We start from the raw sequence: 11,306 nt of genomic DNA on the forward strand, positions 1-11,306 counted from the left end.
AAATGGAACCTCGTCACACGTCCTCTGCTCAGAAGCCCGCGGTGAGTCCACACTGCTCATCAGATACGATCCTAAACTAACCCTTTGGCATGAGATGCTGCTGCCCTTTCTGCACCTTCATCTAGCCGTGTGCTTTCTGCTGTCCATGCCACTCAGTTCCCTGCATCTCCCCCCCGCCTCCTGCCCCCCATTCGTCTTGCCTACCCCTCTTTCTAAGCTGCCCTCAGTGGGCTCTGCCTCTGGCATATAACGTTGGTGTTTTTAATAACACCCACATTTGTATGTCCCTTTAGGCTATCCGACATGCCCTGCACACCTCATTGAAGGCTGAAACTGAAATTTTTGAATTTTACCAGACACACTCCCCTTAGCTCTTCAGTCACTCCATCATTGTCTGAGTGTTCAAGCACTGCACCTTTTCTACTTTATGTATCCATCTTTGCACATACACTTAGTGGTGTACATGTGTCCTGTATCTCCCACTAGTACACATCTCCTAGCTTGATTTTTTTCTCCCCATTTCTGCATCTATGTGCAGATACCTAGGAGGGTGTCAGCATGTCAGTTAGCCAGTTGTCACATGTTTACTGAGCACCCCTGTGCCAGGCATGGTGCTGGGTGTGACTGGCATGGGCATGGTCCTTAGATTCCAGCAGGACAGGGAGACATCAGACAGCTAAATGAATCATTGTAGGTGAGCAAAGGGCCGAAAAGTAGGACAGATGCTTTGGGAATGTGTGTGAGTGTATGAGGGGGTGTCTGGAAACCTCGCCCAAGGAAAAGATGTCAAACAGAGACTAACAGGGGGAGGAGTTGGGGGACTAGGCAGAGGTGGGAACAGATCATTCCAGGCAAAGGGAATAGCATGTGCCCAGACTGCCACGCGGACAGAGCACAAAGTTGTCTGGAGTGTGCAGGAAAGGCTGAACTCATGGGCCTGGCTGGCCTTCAAGACTTCCTGACAGCCCTGCAAGATACTCTCTGAGCCCTTGGAATATCCTGCCTGATGGGAGAGTCTTCATATATCTGAGACCTTGGGCCAGGCCCGGCAGTCTATGCGACCAGTGGGATTGTGGGGAATGCCTGCTTTAATGTGTCCAGGCTGTCTGGGGCCATGCTGTGCAAGCTGGAGGCTGAGTGGCTAAGGTCAGTCATGCACGTGTTGCATGCCCATGTGACTGGCCCCCAAGAAAAACCCGACACCATGGCTCAGGTGGGCTTGGCTGGTGGGCAGTATCCCTAATGTGCTGTCACACTGCTGCTGGGAGAATTGAGCTCCCCACGCGACGCCACTGGGAGAGTGTAACGCAGCCTGGTCTCTTCTGGACTCGGCCCTCATGTGCCTTCTCCTTCGCTGATTTTAATTGGTATCCTTTCACTGCAATAAAATGAAATTGAGATTATTAATGGCTTTTCTGTTAGTCAGCAAACCTGAGGGTGGTCTTGGGGATCCCAACACAGGTAAAGCGGAGAGAACACAGACACAGGGAGAGGGTGAGGTGAGGGAGGAGAAGGAGGAAGGAACCGGATTCCTCAGGGCCTCCTGGTCAAGGTCAAGACTGGCACAGTTCTGCCTGTTGCCTGGATCCCAGTGTGGCTACTTCATTTAATTCTGCACCCAGCCCCAAGTGGTTCTCACAAAAGGTACCTACAGAAAACAGGTGAATCAGTGAATTTCCTGGAGGTGTGCTTGTGGGAAGCCCAAGGGCACGTAAAACCTCCAAGGAGCTGAGAGAACACCTACAGCAATTATTCTCATGCGGCCCACCTAGGGTTTGGAGCACAGTTGCTGCTTAGTAGGTGTTGGTAAGGAGGAAACACTAGTGTGTTTATTGTCAAAGCCAGGGGAGGACAGTCCTGGAACTGTTTGCCATACTGAGTCTCCCATGTTGAGAACTCAGAAGTGACATCGCCCATTTGTCTCATGATCACATATCCATGGCAACGGACTAAGTCAAGGGAAAAATAGGGAGAGAGAGTGGTGGAGCCAATTTAAGCAATTTATTGGCATAAAGGATTCGGTTATCAAGGTTGCAAATAAGTCATCAACTTCAGGCACGGATGTGCACCAAAGTGGTTCTCAGATTCCTGCTTGCTTGAACAAGTAGGCTGCCTTCTCAAGAGTATGCTTTGAATCCATAATAGTTGGGGAAAAATTTTAAAGTAATGGAAGAAGCATTTACGAAACTCATTTCTGAGTCATCAGGGGACTATATTTTTAATGGTGCAGGAGACTTGAGACAGAAGCCTGCTAGGGGGAGGCTGTGCTGGCAGCCAAGTCAGGGCTGTGCGGCCGAAGCCTGGGGCACCAGGAGGTATGATAACAGAGCTCGACGGATGGCCCCCCGAGTCCAAGAGCCTCGATTTTGGGGAACACAAGATGCTGTTATAATCTTCTTATTACAATGAAGTCTCTTCTCTCTGCCCCCAAGAGGGCAGGCAGTTTAGTCAGACAAGCCAGCTTGGGGGTAGTTTGAACCCTGTTCTAGCTATGTGATTTTGGGTGTGTTCCTTAAACTCTTTGAGCCTCAGTTTACTCGTCTGCACACTGGTCATTATAATAAGACCTGGTTCATAGGGATTTTTTAAGATTAAATGAGATAATGTCTAGAAAGCACTTGGCATAGTCCTTGCCTGTATTTGGGGCTCATATTATAACACCCAAACCAGAGAGGATTTTAGGGTTTTTAATAAATCATCAGACAGAGCCATTTTCAAGGGCTCAATGCCAGTCACACGTTCCTCTGGACTGTCATGTTGGGTGGGGACATCCACAGGCTCTGAGTTATGTAATAGTGGATGTGACAGATGTGGCCTGAGGAATCAGCTTCACTTTTGAGGACTTAAATGCCAGCGCTGTGCTTTAAAGAGCACCCTCTACTCAGATGCCGTGGGCTTCAGGGTCTGGTGCCCGCTGTTCTCTGGCCTCCCAGGATGAGGAGGGTGGAGGCTCTCCATAAGATGGCCCTGGAGGCCAAGCTCTGATCATGAGACAGGCCCCTGCACCGTGTAGGTGGAACCAGGGAGGGGTGTGTGGTTGAAGGAGCATGAGCTTGGAGCCTTGACTGGGGTTTGATCCCAGCCTTGTTACTACAAATGTAAGGTTCTGGGCTGGTTCATCGGCTCCCTAAGCCTCAGTTCCCCCATCTGCCAAAAGGGAAACTACCTGGTTTTTGCAGAGAGGTTGTGAGGATAAAGTGATGTAATGTAATGTATGCAGAATACTTGCTGTGTAGTAGGGTGCTTCATAAGTACGACAACTATAATCATATAAGCAAAGTGTGAAATGCATTAGTGGTAACTGATATTATGATGAAACAATCCTGTGAGACCACATCAGTCTCCCTCTTAGAAAGAATGGCAAGATATAGACAGCAGAAGGTTTGATTTGGGCTTGACAGATGAATGCAGTTCATTCTGGGAAATGGTCTATGGTTCGGACCAAATCCCTGCCCCAGCTGACACGTTCATCTTTGGCCTGGGAAGACCAGGTCTGTGGGATGATGGGGGGCAGGCGGAGCGGGTGTGCATGAGAAGCAGACTTCCTTAGTCAGTGCGAAGGGATCAGTGATGAGCCGCCCTACGGGATAGGGTCCCTAATGTCAGGGGGATGATAATCACAGCTCCAACAGAGCCACAGTGATATGCAGGCTGCACGCCTACCTCTGTGGCAGGAAGCTGGGTGTGGGACACATGGCCTGGGAAGTAGTCATGGAACCTAGAACCCAGAGAGCAGAAGGACCCCAGTCTGGGCTGCCGATGACACGGAGGTGGGAGAACCAGGCCTGGGAGGTACAGTCGCACGGCAGAGGGCGGCCAGTGCCCCTCCTGTCTGGTGGCAGTCGCCTCTGCGTCACAACAGTTTTCCAGGAGAGGAACCCAAGCGTGATGTGTGCAGAACCTGACTGGTCTGGAGGGGAGTTTTCCACACAGAGAAGCTTCCACTTAGTCGGGAGCTCCAAGCACATGCCAGTTCCACGAATGGAACTTTAAAAACACGGGAGCGGGAGTCTATGTGGCTGCAGCTGTGCCCACCAGCCGGTCACGGAGAATGAAAACCTCCTGAATGTAGAAAATTAATGATGTCTGTCACCACTGTGCAAAGCCAGCCTGGGAAAAGGGGAAGGACTTGGGGGGAGCGTCAGACTCAGAAGGTGGCGGTGTGTGAGGGTGTTCGGTGGGCCCTTTCTCCCCCATTAAAACGTGTGCATCCCCAGGAGAAATTCTCACATATTCCCACCTCTACTCCCAAAGCCTATGGTGGCATCTGGTGCTTGTTGGCCTGATACAGGGGTTCTCCCGATGTGCCCTCCCAGGGGGACATTTGGCCATGTCTGGAGACATTTTTGGTTGTCACACTTCTGGGGGAGGGCACGCTACTGGCATCTAGTGGGCAGAGGTCAGGATGCTGCAGACCACTGTACAGCACCCAGGACAGACCCCGGAGACATCCCCACCCCACAGGTCAGTGGTGCTGAGGTCCGGTGCTTGTCTGATGCCGAGGTGGAGGCTCTTTGCCAAGGGGGGAGTCTGGGTCCTCATGCCTGTTGTCTCAGGGCAGAGGGGAATCGGGGAGGGTCGCGGCCAGTCTGTAATCCCTCACTGCAGGCTGCATGCAGAAGCGGGGGTGGGAAGTCAAAAAATGCGGGGGGGCCAGGAATGAGCCCAAAGGCAGCCTCAGGCTCAGGTAGATGGAAGGATAAGGGCAGAGTTTTTCATTTCAAGTCAACTCTTACTTATTTAAAAACCAATTTCCTTAAGCACATAATTACATGTTTATTTCCCTGAGGAACTCTTCAGGCAGAGGAGACCTGCTTAAATTATGGGGATGGAGGCTGCACACGGGGCTTTAATGGGGTTAGAAAAATTTTCTGTCTCCTGTGAAGGAGCCTTGGGAGGGAAGGGAGGGCAGATTCCTCTGTGCAGTGCAGAGGGTGTGGGAAGCCCGAGAACTGGCTGTGCAACCCCAGCAGGTCAGGACCAGGGCAGACACGAGCTCTGGGGTACAGCTTCCAGAGCTCCCCTCTCTCCCCATCCTGGAAACCAGGGGGAAGGGATCCAGGAAGTGGGCCATTCACCCCCGTTTCTACCTCTGTTTGAAACACACACACACTCACACACCTCTACGGAAGACGGAAGACGCAGCTGCGTTGCTTCAGGAAACAGAACGGGCAGTGCTGTTGGGGGAGGCCCAGAGGGGTGGGCAGGGTGGAGGAAATGCTGATGAGAGGGGTGTGGACGTTTAGGGCATCCTCTTTTTGTGCTATTTCTTACTCCTTGTCGCAGCCTGAATACCTGACACTGTATGAGTTCTTCTCTTTGGGAAATCTCACTTGGGTAAACTGGGCAGCAGCCAAGGGAATAGAATGAAGGGACAAATTACTCAGATTTGGCACACAAAGGAAAGCGGGGGGCATCTGAGAGCCTGTCTCGTTCCTAGATTGGTCTTACACATTTTGTGTAAGAGAGACTGGACGGGGGTTCAGCTGGGTGGGTGGTGGTGGAAGGGAGCAGAAGGTTTAGGCCTGGCTCGGGTCCAGGATACAGAGGATGGGGTCTACAGGGGAACCCGTTTCCTCCCTCTATGTCCCCACTGCATCGGTAACGCGCGTCTGTGCCAGTGCCCACTGGATGGGGCTGGGCTCTGTACCTACCTCCTCAGGGAGGTTGTGAAGCCTGTCCCATTCCGCCGGGCGGCTCCCACATCCAACAGAGCCTGGCACACACAGGCACTTCGCACAAATTCCACGATGAATTTCTACCACATCCAGCCTGGCCTGCCCCAGCAGAAGAGAGGACAGGAACTCAGGTGGGAGCTACTGAAAAGAACCCATTTAGTTCTTTTTGGATGGAGCCAAGCGGGAAGGGAAGGACCAGAAGAGCATGGCGGAGATTCACAGCCCTGAATCTTGTCATCTGATCATCAAATAGCCTCTCTGCATAAGGCTCTCTGCATAAGGCGGGCTCAGTGGCAGCATTCCTTGGCCTGAGGCTGTGGGGATGCATAAGGGCTGGAGGTCCCGGGGTGGGTGGGGGAGCTGAGCAGCTGGTGAGAGGCACCCAGCCCTTGGGAGATGGAGATGGGGGATATCTGTGAGCCCCTGCAGGACTTCTCTGTCTTGAGAGGGTTAAGGGGGTAACACACATGGGGCATGAGGACCTAGACTGAGGGGCTGTATCCACAGGGGCCCTCACTGGCCTGCGAGCATCAGAGACCCTGGGCTTCAGGGAACTTGTGTCCTTTTCATTGGCCAGCTCCTCAGAAGACACATCAAATATTATCATAGATACAGTATTTGATACATAGATCCAATAAAGATACAGTAGCTTTCAGAGGCTGATGATGTGTGCTGCCGTCCTGGCCCATCCCTCCACTTGCATGAAGCGGGACCCTGGGCCTCTCTGAGCCTTAGCCACCTCACCCAAAGGCCAGAAGGGCCTCCTGCCATTCCTGCATCACGGGGCTCTTGTGAGGCTCAAAGAGGTTGATGTGCAGGAATGCTCTGTAAACTGTAAAGTGCTATGCAATGTGAGCTGGTTCTTGTAAGTTATTTATTCAAGGAAGCAGCAGAGGGTCTCCCCAACATCAATGCAGCTCCAGCCACCCTTTCAATCAGGACCTGCCGGCAGGAAAGGGCCATTTCAGTCCTTGAGCCATCCGGCGGCTGGCGGGCTTAACACTTTAAGTCCACATCCACCTCTCTGGCCCTGTATGGCACACAGGTCAGGAGAGAAGGGGCTTGGCAGAAGGGTGCTGGGGCCCTGATTTAGTTCGCTGGTAGAACTGGAAGACTGCTTTCTCCTGCTCATAGGTCTCGATGGAGCCGGGTCGAAGGCGCCGGATTTCAGCGATGGCGTCTCCAGCAGCCAGGCCCTGCTCCTTCACCAGGTAACAGGCCAGCATGGTGCCAGTGCGGCCAAAGCCCAGGGCACAGTGCACTGCAACGGCCTGCAGAGGGGGAGCTTGATGCGGCGCAGCCTGACATCCCTGACACTCTCCTGGCCCTCGCTGGGGGTCTCCCTCTCCCCACAGCTGCTGCTTCTGGGTCAGGCTGGGACCCTGCACCCAGCCAGGCCAAGAAGTGACATTAAAGTCATGGAGGGCTGTCCTGTACCTGTGGCTTAGGGCCCACTCATCACCCCCAAAGTGGTTGGTTCAAGTGCCCGGCTCCTGGCCTGCCTCTCCACAACCATCCACCTGGCTGCCTGGTGCAGAAGCCACTGGCCACGCAGGGCCACTGAGTACCTGAAATGCTGCCAGCCCAAACGGGGATGTGATGTAAACACAACCAAGGTTTGAGGATGTTGTACAAAAATGGAATGAAAATAAGTCATTAAGAATTTATTTTATATTGATCATATGTTGAAATAATATTTTTGGCTCACTGGGTTAAACTATATTATTAGAATGAATTTCTCCTGCTGCTTTTTTACCTTTTAAAAGTGCTATGCTGCTAGAAATTTTAAAGTAACGTATGTGGCTCCCTTAAATTTGGTCAGAGCGCTGCTGCTCAACGACCTCTGACGTCAAGCTCCGTCTCTCCCAGGCCTGTGCACCCTTCCTCCTCTCTACTCACAGCAGGCTGGTTCTGGATGCGGGGCCCTCTCTGCGCTCCGCCCTTTGGCCGCCCCTCCCCTGCCCTGGGCTTCAGGTCCGGGTTGCCCGGTCTCCTGGCCCGACGGCCTCCCCTGAGTCTCTGCCGCAGCGCAGCCAAGCTGTTCCCGGCCGGACTTCCCAGCGCCGTCCGTCCCCGCAGACCCCTCCCGGTCCCTCCCTCCCTGCACTGACTCCGCCCGCTGACCTCTCCCCGGGCGTTGGCCTCGTCCACGATCTGCACAAAGCGGTCGATCTGCTCGGGGGCCGGGGGGCAGAAGTCTGGGATGCGCAGTCGGTGCAGCGTGAGGCCCGGGCAGCCGCCGCTGTGCGGGGGCCCGCGCTCCGTCAGGGACACCAGGTGCCGCACGCCCAGGTCCAGCAGGTACTGGTAGTGGGCGGGGAGCCGGGGCAGTGCCAGCCCAGCCAGCCGGCCTGGAAGCACCCACGAGAAGTTGGGGGGCTGCACGCCCATGGCTCGGGGAGGGCACGGGACAGCCCGCTCCGATCCGCCCACTACTCCCCCCGCCTGTCCCGGGTCGGGCAAACAGCCACCTTCCCGGCACGAGCGCTTCCTGGAATCACGTGGTCTCCGGGACACCGCCCTAGGTGACCGGCTGCTTCATCGCAGGGGATTGGCCGAGCCGCCTGGGGGCGGGGCTAGGAGGCTTTGAGTGACAGGAGGAGCACCGCGTTCCGGCCACGAAAAGGGCGCTCGTTGATTGGTTGGATGGTCAATAGTGGGCGGGAGCATTGCAGCGGTGCGCACGGAGATTGGCTGAGCAACCCAAACTGCCAAGAAGGAAAACCTGGAGAGAATTCACAATTGTTTTCTGTGGACCAAGCAGCCCGGGGGTCGGGCTCTGCTGCTCCCTAGCGGTCGGTGGGGGTTATTACATCTCTTGCCAACTGCCCCGTCTGCGCAAGGGCTGCCTTTGTTCCGTCTTACTTTCTTAGGAATGGATGCCCAAGGGTTTAAGAGATGGCGGATCTGCTTCAGCTGTGGGGAGAGAATCTCTACAATAACTCATTGTCAGTGACATGCTGAACTCGTCCAGTAAGGCGGAATCACTACCAGACAGGGACTATTCTCATTTTTCCATTGCTGGAAACAAATACTAGGTTGCCATCTGGTGCCCCGAAATCTTACCTGGGATGTTAACTATGGTATACTAATAATAAGAACCAACAACATAAGAATTGATATTTATTGAGCATTTACTATAAGTCAGGTACTATTCTAAGCATTTTGCATTTATTAACTCATTTAATTGCCACAATAATCCTATGAGGTAGGTAATCTATTTAACTCTGCTTTACAGATGAGAAAACTGAGGCCCGGGAGACGTTCAGGAATTGGCCAAGATGTGACTGATGGACTGGGGACCTGAAACAGGCAGCCTGTCTCCAGAGTCTGTAGCACCATAGTATCGTTTCCTAAAGTGAAAAGAAGTTTCCTTCCTCTTTACGTAACCGTCCTCATGCTCCCAAATATCATCTGGGTTAAACAATTGGAGGATTTCTTAATTTCTCTTTATATTTCATGATTTCCAGGCTCTGTTAGTCACGCTCCACTGGGGAGTTGGGAGTTTATCAGTGGTGTTCATAGAAGTTAGGAACCTCGATCTGAACACAGTGTCTTAACTGTGATCTGACTGCTCCAGGTCCTCATTTGAACAATGGGTTTCCAGTGAGGCAGGCTAGTTATAATTATGAAAATAGTTAACCTTTATTGAATTTGCTTCTGTACCAGGCCCTGTGCCAAGTGCTTTCTGGAAGAACAACATGTGGAAGGTATTTTCATCTTCCTTTTGTAAATGAGTAACCTGAGGCTTAGGGAAGTTGGTTAACTTGGCCCAGTACACAGAACCAGTATGTACCTGGGCTGCGCCGAGGTCTCTCTGATTCTAAGCCCAGGGCACTTAGCCACGGAGACCTACTTCCCTTCTCTGTCCCCAATCACCCGTGACACACACATTTGACCATATAAAGCTCTGGTTCTAGCAGAATGGAAGGAATTTCTCTTCTTTTAAAGTGCAACGCCTGCTCTGAGCTTGTGAAAAATGCATTTACCACTTACCCAGGGAGCCCTGAAGCCCTGCGTCTGCCCAGTCCCCAGGTTCTGGGAGCTGCCGGGTCGCCCTTTCCTCCCCTTCCACGCAGGCACAGCCTTGATTAAGCCCTTCCTGTCTGCACTCCCATTTCCTACACAACTCCCTATCAACCTTCCTAGCCCATCCCATTCATTCCTTTGCCTCCATCCCTGCTGTGACCTCTCTGCTGCTGGTCACCCCCTCCCACAGCCGACCCCCATCCCCTTCTCCCAATCCAGTTGCTCGCCAGGGTGTCTGGTCCTATGGCCTCAGGAGACTGGCTCCAGCACTTGCTCCTCTCAAGTTGAGCTTTCCCAGTCCCTTTGCCTTGTTCTCCTTCTTTGCTGCCTCCTCTCATCAGGGAGAAACTTCCTGCATCTCTCCCTGTCACCCTACATCCCTTCCTCGCTTTCTTGAGATCAGCTCAAAACCCATCTTCTCCAGATGGAAGACATTCCTGGGGGAGACAGATTCTCTTCTCCCCTGAGCCCCTAATAGCAATTCTCCCTGTTGGGCGGATCTGCAGGTGTAGAAGTGCCCTCCAGAGTCTTTAGGAAAAGGCCTGTTGGCTCGCTTTGCAGGAATTCCATCCTTCCCCAGGGCACTGCTCCTCCCTTCCGACAGACCCCGGGCAGAAAGAGCCCAGGGCCCCTGCCTGGGGCTGTGTCCCAGTGTCAAGGTGCTATTTAATTTTCTGTCTTGGACCCAGGGAATCTCAGACTCAATGATGGTTTCCTGGCTAGGACTCCTGCAACTTAACAGTGCCAGTGACCTGCCCATGCTACCAGCCCCCCACTTCTCTGTATACTGTACTGATCTTGTCCTTTCTTCTCTGACCATCAGGAAGATTTAGGCTCTTTCTGTGCTCACATCTCACCTTGTATCAATATATACTCCCACATGGCATTTGCTTTATTGGGTAGGGTTACCTGTTTGCGTAGGAGCCAAGAGCGGATCGCTCCATCGTTGAGTCCCACAAATCTGATATGGAGTCTGATACGCTATGCTCAAATATATTAAATGAACCACCAAGTGAAAAAAAAAGAAGTGGAATGCGTAGGCAAGACTGGAGTGTACATTTCTGGGGGTGCATGTGAGTCTCCAGGACTAAGGGACAATGTGTGTTTGTGTCTCTTTTTAACAGCATGAATTCAAGGACCGTTTGGGTGTGGTGTAGCACCTTCTCGAGGTGTACTTTTTCTGTGTCTGTGCTTTCTAGGAAAGAATGATTGTGTCAGTGTGCTTCTGGCCAAGTCTGATTACTGTCTCTGTAAAAAAGGGACAAAGCAGCCTTGATCTTTATAGAGCTCTGCTCCTGTTGGGGTACATGTGTGATCGCGTGTATGATTGTGCATGTACGTGGCTGTGTTGAGGGGAACATAGTCCTGGAAAACAATCTGGTGACATGATGGTGGGATGAGTAATAAGCTTAATTTCCCTGACGTGAAGGAGTTTACAGCACACTTGAGCAGATTTAGACTCAAATGTCATTGTTCCCCTAACACATAATAAAGTGCTAAATTACTTATCAAAGATAATCAGATAACATATATTAAAAAGTGAAGTGTGCAGGAAAAATAAGTGCAAAAGAAGTCAGTGGGGGAAAGATATGCTGGGGT

General features: G+C 52.3%; 1 protein-coding gene and 1 long non-coding RNA gene across 2 annotated transcripts; one reads left to right on the plus strand and one right to left on the minus strand.

Annotated features, from left to right (window-relative positions):
• Window positions 1-6,532: 6,532 nt before the first annotated feature.
• On the minus strand, window positions 6,533-8,303 carry DUSP23 (dual specificity phosphatase 23). Its single transcript, XM_036922674.2, has 2 exons — window positions 7,803-8,303; window positions 6,533-6,949 (listed from the first exon to the last, which is right to left on the minus strand). Exons 1-2 carry the CDS (start codon window positions 8,067-8,069, stop codon window positions 6,725-6,727), a joined length of 492 nt encoding a protein of 163 aa, XP_036778569.1. The 5' UTR covers window positions 8,070-8,303; the 3' UTR covers window positions 6,533-6,724.
• Window positions 7,842-9,110, plus strand: LOC130681665 (uncharacterized). Its single transcript, XR_008994870.1, has 2 exons — window positions 7,842-7,979; window positions 8,917-9,110. It is a non-coding gene; the product is annotated as an uncharacterized LOC130681665 (long non-coding RNA).
• Window positions 9,111-11,306: the final 2,196 nt, after the last annotated feature.

Source organism: Manis pentadactyla, chromosome 19, assembly GCF_030020395.1.
Source record: "Manis pentadactyla isolate mManPen7 chromosome 19, mManPen7.hap1, whole genome shotgun sequence".
In the NCBI taxonomy this organism is placed as follows: Eukaryota; Metazoa; Chordata; class Mammalia; order Pholidota; family Manidae; genus Manis; species Manis pentadactyla.